The sequence below is a fragment of the Gordionus sp. m RMFG-2023 genome, chromosome 3 (assembly GCF_954871325.1).
Source record: "Gordionus sp. m RMFG-2023 chromosome 3, tfGorSpeb1-WG-v2, whole genome shotgun sequence".
In the NCBI taxonomy this organism is placed as follows: domain Eukaryota; kingdom Metazoa; phylum Nematomorpha; class Gordioida; order Chordodea; family Parachordodidae; genus Gordionus; species Gordionus sp. m RMFG-2023.
In genome coordinates this window covers 45123214-45149677 of record NC_088777.1, presented here as the reverse complement: position 1 = coordinate 45149677, position 26464 = coordinate 45123214, and the positions used below count along the sequence as shown (strand labels likewise).

General features: G+C 27.1%; 5 protein-coding genes across 6 annotated transcripts in view; 2 read left to right on the top strand and 3 right to left on the bottom strand.

The window, feature by feature from the left end:
• Positions 1 to 6595, bottom strand: part of LOC135925956 (nuclear distribution protein nudE-like 1-A) — a 30345-nt gene extending 23750 nt beyond the window's left edge. For both annotated transcript variants that reach the window (XM_065461556.1, XM_065461555.1), the window contains exon 1: positions 6531 to 6595. The gene's annotated coding sequence lies outside the window, so the exon portion shown is untranslated. The remainder of the gene's footprint in view (positions 1 to 6530) is intronic.
• The window catches only part of LOC135927464 (uncharacterized), a 105197-nt gene that overhangs the window by 66258 nt on the left and 12475 nt on the right, over positions 1 to 26464 (bottom strand). The window lies entirely within an intron of this gene.
• Positions 16696 to 17870, top strand: LOC135927029 (uncharacterized). Its single transcript, XM_065462965.1, has 3 exons — positions 16696 to 17294; positions 17339 to 17678; positions 17724 to 17870. Exons 1-3 carry the CDS (start codon positions 16696 to 16698, stop codon positions 17868 to 17870), a joined length of 1086 nt encoding a protein of 361 aa, XP_065319037.1.
• On the bottom strand, positions 23610 to 24365 carry LOC135925693 (small ribosomal subunit protein uS8A). The gene is made up of 5 exons (XM_065461138.1): positions 24325 to 24365; positions 24051 to 24185; positions 23927 to 24006; positions 23793 to 23878; positions 23610 to 23749 (listed from the first exon to the last, which is right to left on the bottom strand). The coding sequence occupies exons 2-5, from the start codon at positions 24181 to 24183 to the stop codon at positions 23656 to 23658; spliced, it is 393 nt and encodes a 130-aa protein (XP_065317210.1). The 5' UTR covers positions 24184 to 24185; positions 24325 to 24365; the 3' UTR covers positions 23610 to 23655.
• On the top strand, positions 25849 to 26310 carry LOC135927028 (uncharacterized). Its single transcript, XM_065462964.1, has one exon. It carries the CDS (start codon positions 25849 to 25851, stop codon positions 26308 to 26310), a length of 462 nt encoding a protein of 153 aa, XP_065319036.1.

Below are 26464 nucleotides of genomic sequence, written 5' to 3'. Positions count from 1 at the left end.
GATACTTTGTTAGTATCGGCTAAAAATGCTATCAATACACCTTTGGTTATCATTTTATAGAGATAAGCAGTGTCCCTCCAGATATGATTTTTATAAAAATCTACCATTTATTCTTGTCAAGGTATTCCATTCAGTTGATTATCGTTAACCATCCATCGCATGTTTAATTAAATAATATATTAAAAAAAAATTTTTTTTTAAATTTCATATTCATCTAATTCATAAATAACATACATTCGACAATAACCATAAATAACAAATTTATTATGTAGACTAAAAAAATATAGTTTAGCATTGTAAAAAAAAAATTTCAGGTAAATTAAATTATCATATTTCGTTCATTTCTTAACAAGTTTTATCATATATGATTTTTCCTTGTGAGGTAATTTTATGATCGGGTGTTTTATTTTGATAGATCAGCCACTGAATTCATTCTTATGGGCTAGAGAGGGGTATCTTGATAACAATGTCAATTCAAAATGTCCAATAGGGAATCAGAAACATTCCCTGATTTAGTTTTTGGAGTCCCAATATAAATTAGAGAACTTTTGAATTTTTTTTATAATTTCTTATAATTTATTGTTATCATATATAAAGTTTTATTAAAGCATGGAAAAATATAATGTGCGAATTTTTCCAGGCAATGCGTCAACATATTCTACCAATATTTTTTTATAAAAAAATAATTAAAAAGCGAAATATTATCATATTTTTTAAAAAAAAGTTATCGAGCTCACTATAACCCCCGGAATAAACGAAATAATTCTAGTGCGATTTTTCAGATAATGCATATAATATTATAATTTATAAATATATAATATATTATAATATTCGCGTAAAATTGATAAGTAGGTTAAATAGATTCCTTTTAAAAAATATATATATATTCATTATTCATTGTTAAACTTAAACGCATGTTATATGTTCAACATTATGAAATAGATAGAAAGTAAGAGGGTGAAAAAAAAAGTTCAAGCTCTTTTTTAATAATACAAGTATAATATTGATTAGTAATTGAGATAAAAAGAGACGTGTTAAACTTTATTTTTCAAAAATACAAAATATTAATTTGATAGTAAATACTTACTTAGCATATACATTTATGAAGTATTGGGAAGATATGGAATCTCTTAATTTTTTATCATTTTTCTCTTGTAGGGACATCTTCGACTTTATAATAACTATTTTCTTATTTTCTTTTGAGTAAAATATCTGTCACAATAGACTCTCAACGGAAGTTACTGCCAACGAGGGCGATATCTAAAATTCGAAAAATCTGATTTCACCGGAAATGTATTCCCGCAAAACTCTAGACTACATACCTACAAATTTCTAGCAACTTTCGCCTCAAACTTTTGCATGGTTTTTAATTCATATGAAACTATATAAAGTATATAATTTAAAAGTATTTCAACAGTTTCAGGTAGTGTTGTTTAAACGGCTCGATTTAGCCAATTTAAATTTAAGATTTTGGCCAAAATAATATTACGTGTAAGCCTCGAGATTTCAATAATAGATCTCTAAACCTTTCTACCAATCTATGAACAAAATTACCAGATTTGCGTAATATTATTGGATAAAATCTTGAGTCAACCGTTTTCAAAAATCGAGGCGTTTAATACTAGTTCTAGACAAAATTGTCTAAAATTACAAGCGTAGGTAGTCTATACATGTGGTCAAATCATTAAATGGTATAAATCGCCATCAGTAAATTTAAAATTGAAAGACTCCGAATTACAATAAATTACATATCCCAATACGATATATTAAATCAAATTGTTAACGAAATCTTAAAATCATATATTTATTTTATTAAATTTATCTAATTTGGTCAAAAATCTTTCAGTAATGAGTCAAGGTGTGGTAGATATTTATTAAATCTTTTGTTGAGGAAAAAAATGAAATATATATCTTTTGACAAAATCTCGAGATTTTGGTATTTTTTCTTTGTTAAAATCTTCAGGGATAGTTGGGTAATGACTAAATGTCGACTCAATCTTCAGGCGCCTGCCGGAAAAAATCCGTTAAAATTAAGGCGTTTTAATTTATATTAGTTTCTTTCATGTGCTGCATCTTTTTAAGAAAAACCCCGAAGCCAAAGTGATCATTTTCGGCTGAGAACTTGGTTTAGCCCATTTTTTAGTTGTCTAAAAATTGGCTTAATATAGTAATTACCCATGGTAAAAGAGAGAACCACTAATATGATGTTAAAAATGTGAAGGGGCCAGAAATAGGCAATTTTTTTACTTTTATAATTAGAATATTAATGTATCAAAGTTGAATTTGTCAAAATGAAAATGATATTATTTTTTTTATTATTATTAGTATAAATTTTAACGAAATGCGATTATCTATCTTTTAAAAATAAATTTTTCCACCTAATCGCTTTATTTATGGATTGCCTGAATTTAAGGTTTTTCTTGCAAAAAAAGAAAAAAAAATGGTGCGTGAAATAAGGTCATTAAGGATTTTGTTAAACGTGCATATTTTGCGATAAGTCGCTGGTATTTATTTTTTGGTTATGCAAAAATAAAAAATAATAGTGTGCATTTTAAATAGATAGGTTATCGATAAATATTATTTATAATATAATAATCATGTATGCATTTTTTTTCCTATTGTAAAACAAACTTCGTTCTATTTAATGGAATAATAAGCGTCTTTCCCCTAAGCACCCCTACCCGAGATTACTCATCGAGTCACGTGAATTAGATCTGCAGGGCCCGGTCCGTAATATTTTAAACGGGCCTATCTGGATCAATTTCATTTCCAATTGTTTTAGCTTGACACCGGGGGCAGAGCCGGAAAACCCTTATTATAATCTTAACGGACCGGTTTGGGCCGATATCTAAAGGTAACAATGGGTGGTGGTGGGGATGGGTGAGGAAAGAGATTCATGTCGATCATTCTCATAAATGACTAATCATTATTAGTATGTATTATTGATCATTATTATTAATAAGCGAAGTTTAATTTTTTTTAAATCGAGAAGAAAGAGTTGTACATGTAATTTGCTATATCGTGATTAGCGTACTCGTTGTTGAAGTTGGAGAGAATGGGAAGGGTACAAATTCCCATAAGAGAAAAGTAATTGAGGTATCAAGTAAGGTGATGCCTCTGCGCAATGTAACGGCTACGGATTTAGACTTTAATAAAATTTGTCTACCTAAAAACGTAATAATAAAAATAAATTCTAAATAGGGTTTGTAAACTGAAATGCGAGACCCCTGATTTTTTTATATGGAAACTGTATTTGACGGTACATTCCTCGTTATGATTGGTACTGTGCCTATATTATATATCGGATCGGATGGGACCTGATATTTAGTTTTTTTTAAATGTCGGATCGAGTTTATATTTTTTTAAAAAACGAATTGATCCAATATTTTCAATATTTTTTTCTATTGCACATCTAATTTTAAGGAAAAAATTATTACAATAGTCTAATGATAAACATGCGATCAAATTATTAATGAAATTATCATGGATATTAATTAAATTTACTTTCAGATTAGGAGAAATGACAAAATTTTATTAATTAAGCATTTTATTAAAAATTATTCCGAATAATTTGATTCGAATTATTTAAATAAATTCGAATTATTTAAATAATTTGATTCAAATAATTGAATTATTCGTAGAATATTCGAATGAATAAAACAAACAGTTGAATATTTTTAATATTATCTTTAATGTTTTTCGATTGTTTTTAAATATAACCAATTTTGAGTAAATAAAGGACAAATAAAAATTGATAACTTAAAATATGTATCTTGCCTTATGTGAACCCAAAATTATTTTATTTTTTTTAACGCGTGACTTTAAGCTAACAATGATACTAGGATTAACAAAAGATTCAAGATCTTAATTATTGTTATTAAATTAAAAATATTTATTTACCTGCTTGAATAATTCTAATATATATTTTTCAACTATTTTTTTTAATAAAAAGTTTAAAGTAATTAAATAAATACGGGATAATTAAAATTATCATAATAACATCCTAGTACATTATTTTATCATTTAATATTACCGTGAGGGTTTGAAAAAAATTTGCTGAAAATATTTTACTTCCGTATTTAATGCCAAAGATTATTTTTCAATTTCTAAGAAAAATTATATTACTTTTTTAAATTTAATAAGGTATAAAAAGTTTTAAAAAATATAATTTATCTCGTGCGATATTTCAGCCATTTTTTTACTAAAACCAATATCCGGCTTTATTTGCCAAAACTGTAAAGTATGTTTACTAGGATATTATTATTAATTATTTATTCATTTATTATGCATTCTGTACATTAAAATTAAAGATCATCGACCCGGCAGTTATAATTTGCATTCTAACCTGATTTCACAATAAATAACAGTTCTTAGAGGTCGACGAAGTCCGAAAATTTGTTAAAAAATTGTAGATCTATGTTTTTTTTTAATTTATTAGGACAAATTATGTTGGTTAATTATAAACTTAAAAAACTTTTTTAATATTAAAATAAAAGGTCATTTGTTGGAGTATTTTAACTAAGATAACTGTGATTCTGAATGTTAATTCTGCATTATAATAATCAGAGGTTTCTAGAATAGTAATCTAGAAGTGAGAGTTAGCAAAATTTGTGATTTTTTTGAAAAAAATTAGATCTAAATCGCGATTTAAATCAAATCAGAGGGGTACAGATTTAGATTGAAGCCAATTTTTAAAAGCATTTAACTCAAAGTTTGCCCAAAAGTAAATTATTCAAACTTAAGGATTTTGCCTACATATGGAAGAAAGATTTGAACTTCTATTGGCAAAATTTCGAGGCTTAGATAATAATATTTTAGCTAAAATCTTGACTAAGCGCTTTTTAAAAATCGGCTAAATGGAGCTCTTTAACAGCACTACATTCACCCATAAACATTTTAATTGAGAGATTATTAACTTTCAGAAGATAAAAATATAAAATTCATGTAAAGGTTAGTTTGTTTTTTTAAATAGAAAATTTTGATATTTTTTAAATTGGTTCAAAGATAGATGGTAAATAAATATCGGATCAGTTTTTTTAGTAATATCAGAAATATCGGTTTTTTAATAATATCAGGAAATATTATATTGGATTGGTTAAAAGGTTGTGGATCAGCACAGCCCTATTTATGACTGCCATCAAAACAAATGTGTTTGTTTATGTTTTTATAGCATATGGGTTAGCCAAATTTAGAACAAATAAAAGGTACTTTTATATATAATATTAAGGAACATATGAAAATTTTACAAAATAATGTATTATATGCTTCTTTGTATTTGAACTGTTATCAAGTTCTGTTGAGAAATGAGCAAAAACAAATGTCTAAAGATCATCTTAAAGAATATAACAACACTTAATTATTTATAGAACATTGAAGTCTACCCCATATTATTTGATAAATGATTGTAATAGATAATAATGATGATAGTAATGATACTGTGATTTTGAAAATTTAAAATAAAGATGAAAATATTTTGATAATCTGGAAAGAAAATTCTTACATATATCCAATTCTATCGATACCTATTATTTATGTCAGTGTAGAATGTGCCTTTTCTTAATGAAATATTTATTATCAAATTCGCTGGAAAATCTTAAAGAATATATTTTAGAACTATGATTGTTTGATTGAAATTAAGATGTCAATTTTTTTTAAATAAATTAAAACAAAATATGTAGAATAGAATAAATAAATGAATAAAAAACTGGTACAGATTTTTAATCATTTTAAATATTTAAAGACCCAACCCATATTTTTAAAATCATATCAAATTTTGGTTAAGGCTAAATTTATGGGTTAGGTTCCAGGCCTATAGGTCTAATAATAATTTAATAAATGTTATGTAACATGGGAAAAATTGATATTATATATAAATCAATATTATTTTTACTCTTTTAAAAAAATTTAATTTTATATTGATCATTAAATTTTTTGAAACAAAAATAATCATATTAATGTGAGAAAATTAGTGAGTATTCCTGACTTCCAAGGCATTCCTAAACCACAATGATATAATTGGTATAAAATAATCTATCTAAAATTTAAATTTTATGAATGATTAAAATTTAAGTTAATAATATGAATAGTTAAATAAGCAATTAATTTAATGATTATGATAGACAAATAAATAAATGAAACATAAATTGGTTACTGGCCATTATTATATTCAGATTAAAGAGGATAATAAGGTTTATAATTTAGTTTATATATCTTTCAAATTTAACAACTATGATATATAACAGAATGATCCATATTTAATAAACAATAAGATTTTATTAATAAAATTTTATCTACATGTCAATATATAGTAAGAATCTATAAAACTTAGTAATTATAAATATTACCTTGTGATAATTTATATTTGTTTATTTTATGCCAAAAAATTGGATAAATCATGCTATATTATAATAAAAAATAAACTAATCAAGTTAATTAAATCCCGATTCTAGAAATTACTAATAATGTATGAAAATTTTATACATTAAATGATAAAATCATATCAGTTGTAATGTTATATCATGCAAAATTACTTAAAATATCTAAATTTCACAGAATTGAAGCAAACGATAAATTTCATAAAAATATTAAAATCCTCCAGAAAAATGTGTGGTAGGTAATAAAACGTAATAAAAATAATCGAAAATCGGTAGCGTTGCTCTATTTTAATTTATATTATTTTCAAAATGCATTCTTCTATTATAGATAAAAATATAATATCATAGTGACCAAATAAAACTAAATCATTATCGTCACCAATATTGATTCAAATTAATTAAATATTTTTTAATATCTCAAAAACTGTAAGCAGTCTGAGAAAATTCGATAAATACCCTTTCTACTCCTCAAAATTTTCAAGCTGTCTACTGATATTTAATTTAATTTGTCTCCTGAAATTTTAACTATTATGTTACTATTTCTATTGATGGTTCTAAGTTTTATTTTATTTACCTTTTTATTTTATTTATTTTCTATTCCAATTTTTTTTTACTTTATTCAAAATTTTTACTTATATGGTTACTACTTTGAAAATCCCGATTATATTTTTGCCAAGATTTGGAGTTCTTTTATTTATTATTATAATAAATATTTATTATTCTTTAGTTAGATGATATATATCTAAATTCATATAGTAAATAAAAATAAGCACTTGTTTTGTATTTAGACTAAAATTTCGCTACTAAGACATAAAATATTTAAATTTAATTAATTTAGAGATGAATATACTTTGATCATTAGCATTTATTAAGTAGGGCATAAATGGGTTAACCTGGAATTAATATGACAGTGCAAACTTTATATTGAAATAAAAAAAATAATTTGATAAAAAGTAACTATTAAAAAATCATTTAAGCAAGATATTTATTTGTTAAATCCATGATTGTTCAAAAAATGTTATTCAGGCTGTTATATAATAATTTTCATTATAGTTAAATTTGAATTGAAAGTTATAAACTAATTTTTGTAAAATTTCTTATATATCGCATTCGAGTTTTGTTTATTTTCACTTTGCTCACAGCTCTTTTAACCGAACAGGAAGTAGTAGAAGGGTTAATAAATATTTATATATCACTTTTTAAATAAGAATTAAATTGTTTTAAAAAAAATAAATATTTCTGCTATTTTTTTTGTTTTGGTCAAAATTTCGCTCTTAATAACTTCTTTTGTAGTTTAAATGCTTCTTTTTAACTTAAAAAATCTTAGCCAAAAATTAATGCTTAAGATTAAATATTATGAGCGTATCAAAATTATTAAACAATATTTTGGGCATCCAAATGATATCCCTTTTTTAATTACTGCTTAAAAATAATATAAAACACCATATTCGACGATTATACCCTTACATGCTTAAATCACAGTTTAGAATTAACTGTGTCCAATGATGCATAAGTTGATCACTGTAAAGCCTTTATTTATGCAAGTTGTGGTTTATATAGCCAGTTTATCAAAAATCAAAAGATGTTGGATCAAATAGCAACTGAAGTATTCAGTTGCTGAAGATAGAAAGTGTAATTAATCCACGATAGGTAGTAATCTAACAACTACGAGCAGCGTCTATTGCAGTAAAAATTAATATTGTTATTATAGACCTATTATAATACAAAGAGATTGCTGATGATCGACCAAATCTATATATAGCAAACAATCATAGATATTATTTTCCAAATAAAACTTTTGCTATCCTTTTATATTACATTAAAAGGCAGGGTTGGGCAGTATCGCGGATATTTGTATCTAAGATACTTTTGTATCTCTTGTATCTTTTATTAAATTTTGGAAAGTATCTTGTATCCAGTATCTAAGATACATATTATTTAAAAGTATTTGTATCTTAACCAACTTTGTATTCAAAAAGATACAGATACTTTAAAAAATATTTATATTAGTTAATTTAAATAGTATTAAAATTTAAATAGTATTAAAATTTAAATGAAAAATTTAACCAGAAGTTAGATATTTTAAGGTAATGTATGTTATACCACGTTGGTCTATAGCAATTTGCTAACAATTAGAACTACCATATTTTATTTGAATCGTTTAATATCCGTCTATTAAAGAAAATAGAATAATATGTTTATCTTCGTCTTCAGATGATTATCCAACCAAAAAATATAACTATAAATTTAAATTAAGTATTTTAAATGGGAAATTTTTTCAAGTACTTCAACATGATCATAATAAAATTACTACAGAATCTAAAGAATGCCACAAATTTATAAGTGGTTCTGCGGACTCGTCATCAAATTTTGTCAAGCATTTAAAAGTATAATATATAATTATATCACATTTATAATCATATTCATTATCATTTCATATTCCATATATATCTGTTGCTAAATTTAAAAGTATTTTTAAATAAATTTTTATATTATTGATTGATAATGAAATTAAAATGATATATAAAAAATCTATGAAAAGAATAAGAAATCTAATATTGATAAAAAAGAGCTTGTTAATTTAAATACTAGGCCAAAATATAATCCAAATTTTTGGGGCACCATTTTTTTATGATAGATAGTACTTAGCAATATTTAATCCACCTTCCATAGGTATTTTTTTTAATTTTTACATATATGCTTAAAATATAATTTTCTTTATAAAATTAATTAAAAGAAATATTTATTAAATATAACACAGTATTACCCTCCTCTGCCCCCGTTGAACGATTATTTAGCTTTGCTAATATGGTTAACAATCCAAATCGTCAAACATTGAACGATAAATTATTTGAAAAATAAATAATATTAAAAAACAATGCTGATTTATGATGCTGATATATTAATATACTAATTATATAATTATTGAAATAAATATCGCATTAAAATATATAATAAATTTGTTATTTTTTACAATTTATTTTCAAATTTTTTATAAATTTATATTATAGATAAGAAAATAAAGCTTTATACATTTTGATTTTGACTATTTAAAGTTTTTTTAAAAAAGTATCTTGTATCTTAGATACATTTTTTTAAAAAAAATACAAGTATCTTGTATCTTATATCTTATATGAAATTTTCCCAAAGTATCTAGTATCTTGTATCTTAAATACAAAATTTTATAAAGTATCTGTATCTGTATCCAAATACAATTTTCTGAAAATTTGCCAACCCTGATAAAAGGGTTATACATTTTCAGCAAACTCATATTCATTCCAAAAAATATACTATAATAATGCATTCATTGTAAATGAGGGGGTTTTTAATTGAATTCATGATCTAAAAAATAACTGTTTTTTTATTTCACAATATTTTGATAGTTGGTAGTAGAGGTAAAGTAATTTAAGTTATTCTTTTTAAAATTTGTGAAAGGAGAACAGTATAATTAAAAACAAGTAATTTATGGGAAAACATCGACGCTGAAGGCGGCGATTTAAAGGGTAGGCATAGGTTTTTGAGGGGGGGTTTACATCCATTGAAAATCCTGTCATGTATACGAAACGCATTTCAAAAATTCCGCTAACAACTGTGGAAAATTTAACGGGCTTGGCAAATTCTTATCAAATCTCAGCTTGATGTATGATGTTATATTTAATTATCCAATCCGTAAGGCTTCAGATATAATCAATCAATTTACCTAAATCAGACAAATCAATAAAGCAAAGATTAGTGTGTTAAAATCTCTAAAATAAATTGAGCCTAGTAGCCACGGGAAAAATATTTTAGCCCTCCAAACCTACTCTTTGATAATACTTTTGTTCCCATAAACGGGCCCCAATAATTTTTCCGTCCATCAAATTTTGAAAAAATATTTTTATTGAATTTTAATCAATTAAATCTATTTAAAAAAAACAAAATTTTATAAAAATTTTAGTTATTAATATTTTATGTAGTCAAATTAATTGGTTAAACAAGAAAATACTTATAAAAATGTTAGTAATAAAATATCCATTTACTCATTAACAATTAAATTAAATAACAACAAACAATATCTGCCTTTTTTATTCCTCTGCCACAGACACTAGTGTGAATTCATCACTATCCATGGTGATTATTCTCAACCAGCGCATTCAACACCGGGGGTACAAATCATTTTAAAAGGAGGTTTTTCTTGAAAATTTATTATTGAAAAAAGTGATTAAAATCTAAATTATAATAATTTACTGTCATATAATATAAATATACTCCTAGAAACCATAAAAAATTTAGTTGTGAAAGAATCAATAAGAATTTAATTCTTAGCTTTTCAAAGCAGGTTGAAAGATAGGTTAGTATATATTGTACAGTTAACACGAGTGAGCTAGACATCAAAAATGTATAATATGTTAATTTAGTTCCATGAATCTTCTTCTCGTAATTCTTAGTTGAGCAAAAGCACAACCAATGACATATATAATACCTAGACTGACGATTCATTCATAAAAATGCATTTTTAAGCGTCGTTAAAAGCAAATCAGCTGAATCCGCATTTTGGTAACACAGATAGTAATTATTCTCATGTTAAAAACTACTATTAAATTGATAACTTGCTTCCTTATTATCTCAATGATCCGATAATTCTTTAATAAAGTTTACATCAGGTATAGGAATAAATTAGGCTTCGTTTAAAATTTTAATAATGATTAGTGTAACCAAGATGGCGTCTCTAACTGATTTGCATTGATGTACACTTTTAATGAATGAATCGTCAGTCTAAATATTATATATTTCATTGCGCAAAACTATGATGGTTCTTCAGACAAGGCTTTGACTAGAAATGAGGCCTCAAAGGCAGCTTTTATTTGGTGTTACTATCATCTAAATTTAATAATTGTTCAATTATGTTAACTGATAAAAAAAAATTAAGCAATGTTTTAGAAATCTTAAATATGTTTTATGTGTATCTTAATAGTGTTAAAGTATAGGCTATGCTAAAAGCATGTCATAGTGATGTATTGACAAAATTGCACGATGTACACATCAAGAATACCACTCGGCAATATTGTACTTGTTGAAATTTAAAATGTTTATTATATTTATAGGAGTCTATTATAGTATATAGCTATTGTAAAACATTTATCTACTTTATGATGCTTTGAGGTAGCTTTGGCTAATTTAAAGGATTCTGAAGATCCTGCGCTCTAGTTTTAGAATAGGAAAATTTTATTTTATCACTTTGTGTTTTGAATAATATTTTGATAACAAATTGGTTTGTTCAAAATTACAAGCCATGTCGAAGGGTATATAGTTTGCAATAAATTCAATTCAATTGGAAAAAGATTTTCGAGAGAATTTTAATTATTGTCTTGTATCATTTTCTGATCTTATTAGATAATGACAATTTTTAAATGTTTTTCAAAGATACAAGATTTCATGAAAGGGAGAAAGAAGTCTACCTTTTGATTTTGAAGGTTCTAGGTTTCTAATATTATAATTCAAAAAGAAAAGTAGTATATACTTTCATTATTAAATATAATATTGAAACTTATGTGATTACTGATGTAATTGATTTGATAATAATGCAGTTTAATTAAATATGAATCGATAAAATTTTACATCAAACATCATTTTTCCCACCAAAGGGGATTTGATAAAGATGATATAATCGATATCTTAGAATTTCTATTTGAATCCGAGTCAAGTTTTTGAAGAAATGCCTAAGTTTCGAAATATTTATAGGATGACAACAAAGGGGATATAATTATTACACATGATATGTAGGTTAAATAATTTAAAGACTTGTCAGATTCTGAGAATTTTAAATTTATTTTATTAAAATATTTATAATAATATATTATTTAGTTTTTTCTTCTTCTGATGATAATGATTCGGAGACTTGTGATTCAGATTGGAAAAACCATTTCTTTATTCTACCTTATGGTTCACTTTATATTTTTTTTATAAATTTATCAATTTTGTGTAAATATTTATAACTATTCCTATCTACTACCTCATGTTGTGCGAAAGGTATGAGTAGAATTCGAATTAATTAAAACAAGACTTCATGGTACCATGAATGATCCTTTTCTTAATAATATACCATTTTGTCAATGTAACAAACTTTCTTTAAACACATAAATATTGACAAAATTATAAATTATTTCGCTTTCTCTTTCTTCTCCTAATTTGTCTTATTAATTAAACAAATACTTTTTAAAGTCAAAAATAATTAACTGCTCTTTTTGGAGGAAGATATTTATAGGTGGGTATTCTGTTTCCAACGCTTAGAAAATGTAGGGGCCACTATTCTCAACCTCTTCTTGAAGATATTAAACCAGTCAATGTTAGGGAGGTATAATTAATTAAACATTTAAGATAAATTGTAGACTGCAAACTACTTTCTGCTTATTAAGCGATACTACCTAAACGTTAATTAGACCAATTCATATATACTATTATATAATATTTTTTTTTTAAATTGAAATAGGTCGAATATTCTTACATGAAGAGAATGAATATCTTTAAAATTCTATTTAAAATGACAAACTACCCTACCTAACACATGATCATACTTAATGTTAATTATAGATCATTACATATCAAATATTAAAATAATATATAAAAAATTTTAAGAGAACGAATTTTTTTTTATAAAGATGACAAATATTTTACTATGAAGAGGACAAATATTCTTTTAGAATACCAATTTTCCTATCAAAATATAACTAAACCACACTCAGGCACCGGAAGATACTTAGGCAGACACCTTACATCATAATTACTTAATTCCATTCATAATATTTGAGCATAGCACTGAACTTCCAATTGTTTAGAGAGGTAAATGAAAGCTATATAGTTTTAATGGCATATGGAAAAAATCTAACCTAAATGACTTTTAATTCATTTATGTTAAAATTTAAAAATTAAATCATCGTATTACATCATAATGTTATTTTGTATATTTATATTTATAAATTTTCAAAAAAAATAGCTAAAAATTTCGGAATGCCAAATTATACCTTTTATTTAAAAAAATATTAATACTAGAAATTTCTGGAGGTGGAGCTGAAGATATTCTTGGTGTGTTCTAATCTCTTTTATAAATTCTAAATGAAAGTTTATTTTATTTCTAAAGGAGAACATATGAAAATATCTCAAGAAGTTAAGAAAATAAATAAATTTGGATTGGTAATATTGAAGGGATAAGAAGTTATTATCTAGTAAAATCAATTCATTGTTGCCTTGATAGACAATATACAAAATAGGTTAATGGTTGCTAATTCTGATAATTCTATCAATTAAAAATACAGCTAACCTATCTGATATAGAATATTTATAAAAATATAACTGAGACCCTCACATTAATTATAGGTGAAACTAAATTAAACGACTTTGTTTCCGACTGAAGCTAGATGATCTCGCAATAAATGGGACGAGGGAATATATTTCTGTAAATAATGAAATTAATAAATGCGAGTCCGCAGCTATAAAATAAAAACATTTTAATTCATCATTTTTCGTGGAAAGAAAGTTTAAATTTCAAAATAAATACATTAAAAATATAATATTTTGGGGAAATAATTTTTTATTTTTTCATTATATACAATATATTTTCCTACTTTTTTTTGAAACTTATGTTTTCTTGAATTATTACGAATATTTTTAATTTTTATTATCATTTTGTAATTTATCAATAACTACATTCTTCTGAAAAAATCAAAAAACCTTTTACATGAATTATTAATTTATGCATTTTATGAAAATTTTTTTTTTAAAAGGCTCCATCTTGTGGAAATTTGTTAGTATACTTTATTTTCTTATTATTATATTTATTAGAAAAATTGTTTAATATATATAATTAACAAAAAAAAATTGTAATTTTTTATATAATTTTCATTAAAATTTTTCTTATTTAGTTGTTAATTTTAAAAAATTTAACATAACATCGCGAGAAATAAACAAGCACCTTATCGTAGCAAGAAATAGGAACACGAGCTAAATCTTATTGCTTCAATATCCGAGCATCATGAAGATACTGGAAATAAACAAGCACATTGTAGTAGCACAGAAAATTAAGAGGTCTTATCTTCAACAACCTAGGCAGTAAATTTTATACTCTTTTTAATTTTATAATGATAATTTATTTTATATATTATTTTTTTGGTCAGTAAATTAATTAAACTGGGTACTATATTTATCCGGTATATAATAAAAGCTGTGTTATAGACACAATTTGTCTTACATTCATAATTTTTGTTACTTTGGCTGGGCTTAGGAAAATTTTTTCAAAATTATTATAGGCTTGGGAAAACTTTCTTAAAATTATTATGGGGCTTAAGAAAATTTTTTAAAATTATTAGGGACCTGATATGGGAATTTTTATATTAAATATAGGCCAAGCCATGATGATTCCTTATTATGATCGTATTTTTAAATGCATTATGATTTATTTAAAATTCTATTCCTAAATGGGTCTGGAGAAAATTAGGTGTAAAAGAATGGCTGGTTATGACAGTGATGACAATGTATGTGTGAACATAAACTGCAGTAGTGACATATGATGGAGATAGTGAAAGCCTTGAAGTGAGGGTATGACTTCATCAGTGATCCGTTCTGAGTTCATTATTATATATCTTATATGGCTGTGGTGGCTAGAGAGATAAGCAAAGGACTTCCACGGGAGCTATTATATGCAGATAACCTTGTATTAATGTCAAAGTGAGAGGAAGAGTTGAGGAATACAATTAGTATATGGAAGATGGCTATGGAAGCAAAGGGCATGAAAATAAATGCAAGACAACAGGTTGGTGGGGATAATCTGAATATGGAGAAATCCGGCAACTGCCTTGCAGAGTAAGCGGAAAAAAATCTACGAGAATAATTTTCCAGGAAAAAATCTCCTGGAAAATAATTCCCCAGAAAAAAAAATCACAGGAAAAAATATCCCCTGGAAGATAATTCCACAGAAAAAATCCCAGGAAAAAATATCCCTTGGAAGATAATTCCCCAGAAAAAATATCCCCTTGAAGATAATTCTCAGGATAAACCCTAGGAAAATAATTACCAGGGATAAAATTCCCAAAGAAAATTATTCCCCAGAATCAAATTACCATATTATCAATAACCCCGCCGTTAAAATAACTTAATTATATTCAGTATTTTTTGAACGTTGAGTATTTATTCTCAAAGTTGGAGGATTTATTTTAAGCAGTATTTCGGGTTTAATTCTAAACGATATAAATCTTAAAATATTAGAAATGATAAATCGGTTGGTAGATTTGATACTTTATAATTTAGTAAATAGCATAAAAAGTATAGTTTTGTGACATCTTGGAAAACATGATAGGTTTTTAGTGCCAACTAATGAAAAATACAAATTTGTGACACAGAACACAATATATTTTATATTCTAAAAATTATCAGAAAAAGACTTCATATATTGCATAACAAAATTATTCCAATTGAAAAATTGGCCAACTATTTTTGAAGTCAATTGTGAAAAGCCTCTTATCCCCAACTGATTAAAATTTTTAATATATTTCTTAAAACTTCATAGAAATTATAAAAATAAATATTTTTTTATAATAAAAATTTGATTTTCTATAAATATCTAAAAGTTGATGGAAATAGGTGACCATTACTTAGCTTATAATTATATTTTGCTTAATATCACAGACTAGGTACCAATTCATTTATTTTAAAAATATTGTTTAATTTTCACCAAATCTGGGTTCAGGATAAGGCCATAACATTATATTGGTCAGGGTTATTTCATAATAATTTGGTTAGGTTTAATATTAATCACTAGTTAATAATTTTGTTTTATAATTCTATTTGGGAAATTTTTATTTGGAAAAATTTTAGAGGAATTTTTTTTATTTTCTTTTGTTGAGTTTCTAAAAAATTTTAAATATTTTATTTGGGGGTTTTTTCTTCTCTCCCAAAATCCTACCTTCAGCCTCATCGTGGCGGGGGAGTGGCAACGTCTTTTGGCGGCTAATGGAGGTCTAAAAGGTTCCCTGTGATCTGGGTCTAGAATAGGATCACCGTCTCCTCGTTGGAGTGTAAAAACCACTTAAAAAGGTTGACAGGAAGGGCATCCGATTGTAAAAACCTTGCTACAAAATTTCCCTATGGTTACAACAAAGCATGGGCGGGGTACAGCCCAAAGTACCCCGTGGGCCTCCTCGTCCGCCTACGACAAAAAGAAGGATGGGAAACCTGGTGGAACCACTATTCATGAAAATGAAACTTATGACGGCCATAAACGACCTGATAAAAAGTGGAGAAACCAGTTTACGGGTGATCGAGTTGGGTCACGACATGGAATGTTGGGAGTATGACGGGAAGAGCGGGAGAAGTCGTCGATGTATTACACAGAAGACATATAGATGTGTGCTGCATACAGGAGACTAGATGGAAAGGAAATGGGACCAGAATGATTGGCAAGACTAACGAAAAGTATAAATTCTTTTGGCAAGGAGGTAATGATGGTAAGGCTGGAGTTGGGGTATTGGTTGCGGAGAAATTAGTAGACAAAGTAGAAGTGAAAAGGCTAGACAACCAGATAATGGTTATCAAGATGATTTTTGGTAGAAAGCTATATAATATTATCTCGGCATATGTTCCTCAGGTTGGAAGAAGTGAAGAAGAGAAAGATATATTTTGGGACAGTCTATTGGGGGTGACATCGAGACTGGCAAACGAAGAGGGGATTATTCTGGCTGGTGATTTGAATGGACATGTGGGAGCGAGTAGTGAGGGTTATGAAGGAGTACATGGAGGGTTCAATTACGGCATGAGAAATTTGGAAGGAGAGAGAATTTTAGATTTTAGTGATGCTATGGATATTATTGTCTGTAATACAATGTTTAAGAAAGAATCAGAGAAGCTGGTGACTTATAAGTCGGGTAGTACCATAAGTGCAGTGGATTACCTGTTATTAAGGAGATGTGATCGATGTATAGTAAAAAATGTGAAAGTGGTACCGGGAGAGGAATGTATAAATCAGCATTAGTTGTAGGAGATCTCACTCTTAAAGGTGCCAGGGTCACTAAAAGAAAGTTTGTCCCAAGGCTGAAGGTTTGGAAATTAAAGGAGGAGAGTGCTAGACGTCAATTCAATATTGCATTGGCGATTAGGGAGGCGGAGGTGGCACAAGCATCTGGAGTGAATGACAAGTGGGAAGCCATGAAGAAAGCTTTGGTAATGACAACTGAGGAGGTATGTGGATGGACAAAAGGGCCGCCTAGACATAAGGAGACTTGGTGGTGGAACCCGGAGGTAGCGAAAGCCGTGGATGAGAAACGGAGGTGTTTCAAAGTATGGTATAATAGCAAATAAAATAGTGATAATGATATTTACAAGATGGCTAAAAGAAATGCTAAGAAATTAATAGCGAAGGCTCAAGAAGAAAAAAGACACGAGTTTGCTAAAGAAATGGAATGCGCTGATAGAATTGGAAATATGGTTCGAATGGCAAAACAAATGTCTGGAAGGAAAAATGGCGATTGATGGTAGTGGTGTTAAGAACACCTGGAAGATTTACATGAAAGGACTTTTGAATGAAGAAAATGAATGGGATAATAATATTAGTTGTGCAAAGGTAGAAGGTCCAGGGTGTAAAATTGGCAAGGACGAGATAAATAGAGCAGTGAAAAAGATGAAGAAAAAGAAGGCATCAGGTTTAACGATGGTGGTATCAGAGATGTTTAAAGGTTCTGATGATTTAGGGATTGAATGGTTAATGAATTTAGCAAATCAAATTGTCACAGAAGGTACTATTCCCGAGAACTGGCGAAGAAGTATAATTATCCCAGTATACAAGGGGAAAGGTGATCCTTTAGATTGCGAGTCTTACAGAGCTATTAAACTCTTGGAGCATGCAATGAAAGTATTTGAGAGAGTGTTAGAGAAGCGGTTAAGGGAACAAATTAAAATTGATGAAATGCAGTTTGGTTTTACATCGGGAAAAGGCACGACAGATGCAATTTTTGTGGTGAGACAAATTCAGGAGAAATATCTTGCGAAGGAAAAGAAACTCTATTATGCGTTTGTTGATTTGGAGAAAGCATTTGATAGGGTGCCGCGTGAGATTACTAGATGGGCCTTGAGAAAATCAGGTGTGGAGGAATGGTTGGTTACCGCAGTGATGGCAATGTATGTTGGAGCACAAACAGCAGTACGGACGGATTATGGTGATAGTGACAGCTTTGAGGTGAAGGTAGGACTCCATCAAGGATCCGTGCTGAGTCCATTATTATTTATCTTAGTAATGAATGTGGTGGCTAGAGAAATGCGTGAAGGACTTCCATGGGAGATATTATATGCAGATGACCTTGTATTAATGGCAAACAGTGAGGGAGAATTGAGGGATAAAGTTAGTAAATGGAAGATGACTATGGAAGCAAAGGGCCTGAAAATGAATGCATCAAAAACAAAGGTGATGATTGGTGGGGAAAATCTAAAGATGGAGGAATCCGGTAAGTGGCCTTGTGGCGTATGTGGGAAAGGAGTTGCTAGAAATTCAATCCAATGCACCAGATGCCAGAAATGGGTACATAAAAGATGTAGCGGGAAAAAAGCAGTTTGATATTAGAAAGAATGACCTTTATTTGTAGAACATGCATGAAAGGGATACATAATAATGATAACCTAAAAAATGGTAGTCTGGATATTGGCAATGGGTTAACCCTAGAAAAAGTGGATAAGTTTTGTTATTTAGGCGATATGCTAAACGCAGATGGTGGTGTAGATTCTGCCGTTGTTGCAAGGATCAGACAAGCTTGGAAGAAGTTCAGAGAGATGTCGTCTATTCTTACAAATAAAAAAGTTTCTCTGAAGTTAAAGGGGAAAGTTTACGTAAGCTGTGTGAGGAGTTGTTTAGTTTATGGACATGAAACATGGGCAATGAAAGCGACTCACGAAGCCAAATTAGAAAGAACAGAGATGAGGATGGTGATGTGTGGGGTATCTCTGAGAGAGAGAAAAACTAGCAAGGAATTGTGAGCAAGATTAGGTATAGAAATGATTGGTATGGTAATGCGACGAAATAGACTAAGATGGTTTGGGCATGTGGAACGTATGACAAGAGATGAATGGGTAAAGAGATGCACTATGATGGAAGTAGGAGGATCAAGACCTAGAGGAAGACCCAAGAAGACGTGGACAAATGTGATAGCGGCGGATATGAGAAGCATGAATCTTACAAGTATTGATGATCAGTACCGTCAAAAATGGAAAAGAAAAATCAGAGGGAAAACTGGCCTACCCGGGTAAACCTGGAAATCGCCATAAAACGGAGAAGATTTGGGGATTTTTTTCCTATTTTGCTAATTTTCTAAAAATAATTTAATAATTCATCATAGGATCAAATAAAGAGAATTATTTTCTATGAGAATTTTTTCCTAGATTGGTCTTGTGGTGTATGTGGAAAGGGAACCAGAAATGAAATCCAACGCACCAGGGGATATAATAATGATAAGGTAGAAAAGGTTATTTGCATATTGTCAATGGGTGAACCCTGGGAAAAGTTTTTCTATTTGGGCTATATGCTAAACGAAGATGTTGGTGTAGATTCTGCTGTTGTTGCAAGGATTAGACAAGCATGGAAGAAGGTCAAAGAAAAAATAGCAAGGAATTGCGAGCAAGAATTGGAATATAAGTGATTGGAGTGGTAATGAGAAGAAATAGACTAAGATGATTGCATGTGGAACTTAAAACATGACTGAGTAAAGAGATGGACCTTGATGGAAGTAGGAGGATCAAGACTGGAAGGCCTAAGATGAAGTGGATAAAGGTAACAGCAGCGGATATGAAAAAAATGAATCTTACAAATATTGATGCTCAGGACTTTCAAAAATGGAAAAGATAAATCAGAAGAGAACTGGCTAACCTGGATCGCCATAAGAAAAGAAAATTATATTTTTAATTATTATAATATATAATTTCCATAAATATACAATACAGATGGCTTGCCTGAATTTATATAATATCAATAAGTTTTTTCTAGATTAATCTTTGGAAAATTATAGCATCTAATATCTTTCTATAATTCCCATATGGCTGGTTTTCGTGGGTTTAAATGTTTGATCAATCCCAGCCTAACTTTAAAATTTTTTTTAGGCGCATCAATATTTAATAAAAATAAATTCTCAAGCCCATAAGTATTTTCAAAAAAATTTCTAAAGCTTAGCCCAATTTATTATATTAAACAAAAATAAACATTATTGTATACTGAGCAATCATTTTGTATACAATATTGAAATTTATTATAATAAAAAAATATCAATTTTTTAAGTTAGCAACTATTTTTAAATGAGCTAAATTTTAAACCTAAGCTTAGTGTTGCTAAACTGAATGTTTTGAGTCGATTTTTAATAGTGCTAAACAATGACAATAATAGTCATTGGTGTATAATCAATATTTCATCCAAAAAAATAATCACAAGCCTGAAGATTTTTCTTATAGAAGGAACAAAAGTTTAAACATATACTATTTTATGGCTAAAATATTAAGTTGTCCGTTTTATAAAAATCGGAAATAACACTACCCAGGCCCATAATAATTTTCAGAAACCTAGGTCCACTGGAAAATATATTAGGTCTATACCACCTAACCCATGATGGTTTCTGGCAGAGAACTGCAGAAGGACCATTTACAAAGCCTTGTGGTCAAAATTTTCTTAGCTAGTGATTTATAATATTTCGTTATAAAAAATGTGGCCTGGCCAAGGTGCCGTCTGATGTGTGTACAAAATTTAAAAATAATATATATACTTATGCTATGTCTTCATACCAATAGTCATCAACACCTCAGGCATATTTGTAAATGATTTAATCTTATCAAAGCCAAAAAATGGGGACTATAAGTGACCACAATAAATGATAACCTTAATCAACACTCTCAAAATCTGCCAATCAAACTCCTAAGCATTTACTCCTCTCTAGGGTGACATGCTCCCTTTTTATATTAAATTATATATTGTTTTTCATTTAATTTATAATATATTCTATTTTTAAATTGAAACCATTTAATAAAAAGCCTATTCCATAAGATAAAATAATTAATTAAAAATGATTAAACGGATTATATTTCATATTATATCAATTTTTGTTTATACTTTTGATTTGTATTTAATTTAAATATAAAAAATCTTATTTTTAGGCATAAATTAGGGCATGCCAATATTAAATATCAGATCTGGCCAATCATTTTATGATTGTATATTTTTTTAAAATAGTTTAATGAAAAGAACTGAATTTATTTTTGTAATATTTAAAGACTAGTTAACGCAATTTTTTGTTGTATATTATCTGAAATACACATTAGTGTTAAACAACTCAATTTAGCAATTTTAAAAAATGATCTCAAGATTATAGCCAAGGATGTACCGATATTTTTATTGTATCCGATCTGGCCGATATTTCACCTATAGGTTATAGGCCAACACTATAAAATTTTCCGATATAAAATGGCGTCTTTAAAAAAATAAAATGTTATAAAATTTTTAAAAAAAAAGTTATATCTAAAATCATTTATTTTTATAAATATAATCGAAATCTATTTTTATGTATATTTTTTTAAGAATAATAATCATTCTGCCATATTGTTATTTTTTTGTACATTTTGTTTATAAGTGTGAAAATCTCTTCAAAATCTGTTTTAAGTGAAGCTGGTGATAATGAAAGTTACCTACCATCGCTACAAGCTGACCTCTGATATTTCTAAAAAAAATTTCTATATGTTAAATATTATTTTAAATTAATGATCTGCATCGGGCCTAATTTTTCAAGCCCAGCCTGAAATTTTTTTTAGTTTTACCAGCCCAGCCCAAACCCGATTTTTTAAAAAAAATATAGCAGCCCAGCCCAGTTTGAATTTATTTAAATATAGAAATTAATTTTTTTTTATAATTACTCAAAATAAAAAAAAAGACATGTTATATGGCGTCTAGTTTCTATAAATTTTTATTTTATTATAAAATTCAATATAACATTGATATATTTTAAAAAATATAGCAGCCCAGCCCAGTTTGAATTTATTTAAATATAGAAATTAATTTTTTTATAATTACTCAAAATAAAAAAAAAGACATGTTATATGGCGTCTAGTTTCTATAAATTTTTATTTTATTATAAAAAATTCAATATAACATTGATATATTTTAAAAAATTTCCAAAGCCCAACCCTTCCCAGCCAAAATTTTTCAAATATTAGGCCCAACCTGGCCCAAACACGATATTTAAAAAATTAAGCCCAGCCCAAAGCCGGTTCAAGGGCCTACTTTTACAGATATCTATTTTAAATATTTATTTCATATTTCATAATATAATTGTTTATTACTTATTATGTATATAGATTAATGTTATTACTTATTATATAAAACAAAAGTGATTTAACAATAAAAATATTTTATATTTTTAAAATTGCAATTGAATTAAATATAAACTATAACTGATCATTATAATATATTTAAATATATAAGTTATGGTGTATAGTTAAATTTTATAGATGTTATACTAATAAAAAGTAAATTAAAACCATTGGTATCTTTACAGAATTATATATGATATCATATCGGTAAACAGCCAATAAATTTAATATTGGGAATATCGGATGGGCCTCCAAAAAATGGTATTGGTACACCCCTAATTATAGCCATAAGTAAATAACTCAATATTGATTTTGCCCACAGATTGTAGAAAGGTTTGGACTTTTATTGTCAAAATTTTGAGGCTAAAGAAATAATATTTTAATTAAAATCTTGATTTAATTATTTTTAAAATCAGATATAGAGAGCTAAGTCTGCAAACACATTGCAAATATCCTTTTAGATAATAAAAAAATCAAATAATCATTCATGAAGGTTAGTAGCTTTTTTTAAAAATATTAAAATTAGTTGGCAATAAAAATCATTATAAATATCAGATCAGGAAAAAATTTGTGGATCAACATCACCCTAGCAAAAATATAGGATAATGCAAGTAATTAGCTAATATTTTTACTCTAAACTATTTTATCATAAGATACAAGATGAACTTTCAGTATATATAAAATGGGCCTTTAAAATATTAAATGATTACTGTCAATGTGCTAGTTATATTGTTATCTGAAGGATAATTATATTTTAAAATATTGTATGGCAAATGAATAAAAAATAAATATATTATTAAATACTATTACCATAGAATTTTATAATAGTAATAAAACTTAATTGCCACAACGATGTAATTAAAATTATATATATCCTGCTGGCTATTCAAATAATTTATTTCATATCAAATCACACATGTTTATATTAAAAAAAAAATCCAAGGATCTTCCCACCAACATGTTTCCGTCGTGCTTCCTCATGGTCCATAATACCAGATGAGGTTGTTAAAACGATATACCTGTAGAAAAAAAATAAATTTTTTTTAAAATCTAAGCTTATACCCAAATTGTCTTGAGGGTAATAAATTGGAGGTCCATTTTTCTAAATTTCTTAATGGTACATCAAATCGCGGACTAATTACACCACACTATGATGAATAAACATTTATTTTATTTAAAATGGAATGTTTTTATACTTTGTTTAACCTTCCAATTAAATTTACAACGATTTTACCAGATCTATGATCATCAACATATTCAAATTCTCCAATATAACCTTGCAAATGATTATTTACATATATTTTAAATTATTTGAAATACCATGCTTCATCATTACTGTTAGAAATTTGATTATAACTTTGGATGAAGGTCTAATTAAAACTTGGCGTTTTCCTTTTCGTTCACCATTATTTATAGTTTTTAAACAATCTGCTAAAACGTTAGTCCTAACCATTACTATAATGTAAATTCATTAGAAAATAAAAAATTTATTTCTAATTAAGTTTTTAATATAGCACACGCTACCAAATTATTTACTATATACATAAATGATCTGAAAAATATGTGCAATAATAAATAAAAAAAAAGCATTTACTTCGAATCGGAATTAGTTTGACACAACAAATTAGATTCTTTTTATATAATAATAATTAGAATCCAAAAAGTATATTTTTTTTATAAAATATTTATAAAAAATCTTAAGATATAAAATTTAGATACTATTCTTTATATTAAAAATATGAATCGATATCCTTGGAAATTGCTCTTGATTTATAAAACACAAAAAATTATCTACTCATCTTTATAAGGCACATTTTTAATATATAAAAAAATTTATTATAAAAAAAAATATAAATTTAAAAGAGAGAATTTTAATAACTTGATATATTTAAAGAACCTTTATTTATTATAATATGTTTTTATAGAATTTATTTTAAATTATTTAAAGAATAAATTAGAAAAGTTAAAAAAATAAAAAAAGAAGAAAATACATATTAGTAAATTATAGTTAGAACAATAGCCTGCTGGGATAATTTTTTATTTGTAAGTCGACAGTTTCGAAGTTGGAGTTACCAAAATTTCCCAGGTGGGATCTACCTTATATTTATTATGTTCCTAAATAAAATATTTATTTTTATTTCACGAAATCCTAAATATTCTAAAATTTACTATAGTTTATATATGTTCTAGGTATATGTACATTATTATTATTGTTATTAATTTTAAGAAAATAATATTGATTTTTTTTGGACTGGATATATTTTATTATTATTGATTCATTGTTAGATTTTAGTGTTTGAAAAATAAAAGATTTTGTTTCTTTCGGTTTGAGTATAATTTTTGCCTTTGGTTTGAATATAATTCGTTTTCTGGTTCGATAAGTATAATCCCAAAAGTGGTGCCTCCAAATTAAAAGATACCTGTATTTAAAAAAAAATTAATCCGGAAGACCAATGACTACCATTACGAAACAGGCCAGAGAATTATAAAAAGAAAAAAGGAAATTCGTTAAAAAAAAGGTAAAATTTGATTTTTTTTTTGAAATTTTATGTATTATTGTATATTAATAATTTTCGGAATAATTTCGGTATTGTATATTTTACATTTAAGACAGTGAAAATTTTTTTGATAAAATTATTGATAAGTTTATTATAGAGTTAAAGAATTTTAGATTTGAATATTAAGAATTTAAAGTAAAAATAATTTTAAGGAAATGCTAAATCGCAAAAATATTAAGACCAACAATTATTTTGAGGTCAGAAATGTTGAGCCGTTAAGAATGTATTTTGGAATATTAGTGGTAAAAATTTAAGAGGAATATTGAAAATTTATTTAATGAAATATATATGGTGAAAAATGAAAATGAAAAAAGGAAATATTAAAAACAGATATCGTCAGAGATTCTGAAAAAAATGTATGTGAAATTGATATTAATAAAACAGATTTCGTTAGAGAGTCTGAAAAAAAAGAAAATGGAAAAATTGGGGAAAATGAAAAAAAAAAGAGGAAAAGGAAATTTAAAAAATGAAACATAAAAAAGGAGGTTAATATTGAAGAAATGAGAAGAGAAATGAGGGAAGAATGGGAAAATGAAAGGAAGTAAATAGAGAAAAAAGAAATGGAAGAAAGGAAGAAAATGGAAAAATTGGAGTTGATTAAAAAGGAAAAAGAGATGTTGAGAACAGAAATGACAGAAATGAAAATTAAAATAGAAGAATTGGAAAAGAAAAATGAAGGCAAAGGAGTGTATGGGAATGATGAAAGGGAAAATAAAAAGTGTTATAATTGTGGGAAGTTTGGACATATCAGTAGAGGGTGTAATGAAAGAAGAAATCCAAATGTGTTAATCATAATTTGTAGAAGGTGTGGGAATAAAGGGCACAAAACTGCGGAGTGTTATGTTCCGGCGTACAAATTGTTGAATGAAAATCAAAAGGCTTGTGGAAATTGTGGAAATTTTGGTCATGGTCATGATAAGTGTTTTAAGAATCAACAAGAAAATTCTAAAGCATTTCCGGCGGTAGAATATATAAAAAAAGGGGGAAAAATATCTATGAGAAAAGGAATGTCGAAGATGTAACATGTTTCAAATGTCGTAACATTGGGCATTATGTGAGAGATTGTCCTGTCACATGACTATATGGTGGACAGGAATCAATATGTGGGGTTATTACATCGGAAAACCAATTGGACAAGGGAAAAACTTTATTATTAGGAAATGTATTAAATATTGA

What these genes read in the sequence shown, in the direction of transcription:
- LOC135927029 (XM_065462965.1), top strand. Translation starts at nt 16,696, where the DNA reads ATGACGGGAAGAGCGGGAGAAGTCGTCGATGTATTACACAGAAGACAT. An exon ending in ATAAGTGCAGTGGATTACCT is followed by an intron (nt 17,295 to 17,338) that starts GTTATTAAGGAG and finishes AAAATGTGAAAG; the next exon opens with TGGTACCGGGAGAGGAATGT. An exon ending in AGAAACGGAGGTGTTTCAAA is followed by an intron (nt 17,679 to 17,723) that starts GTATGGTATAAT and finishes GATATTTACAAG; the next exon opens with ATGGCTAAAAGAAATGCTAA.
- LOC135925693 (XM_065461138.1), bottom strand. Translation starts at nt 24,183, where the DNA reads ATGGTTAGGACTAACGTTTTAGCAGATTGTTTAAAAACTATAAATAAT. An exon ending in AACAGTAATGATGAAGCATG is followed by an intron (nt 24,007 to 24,050) that starts GTATTTCAAATA and finishes ATCATTTGCAAG; the next exon opens with GTTATATTGGAGAATTTGAA. An exon ending in TTACCCTCAAGACAATTTGG is followed by an intron (nt 23,750 to 23,792) that starts GTATAAGCTTAG and finishes TTTTTTCTACAG; the next exon opens with GTATATCGTTTTAACAACCT.
- LOC135927028 (XM_065462964.1), top strand. Translation starts at nt 25,849, where the DNA reads ATGGAAGAAAGGAAGAAAATGGAAAAATTGGAGTTGATTAAAAAGGAA.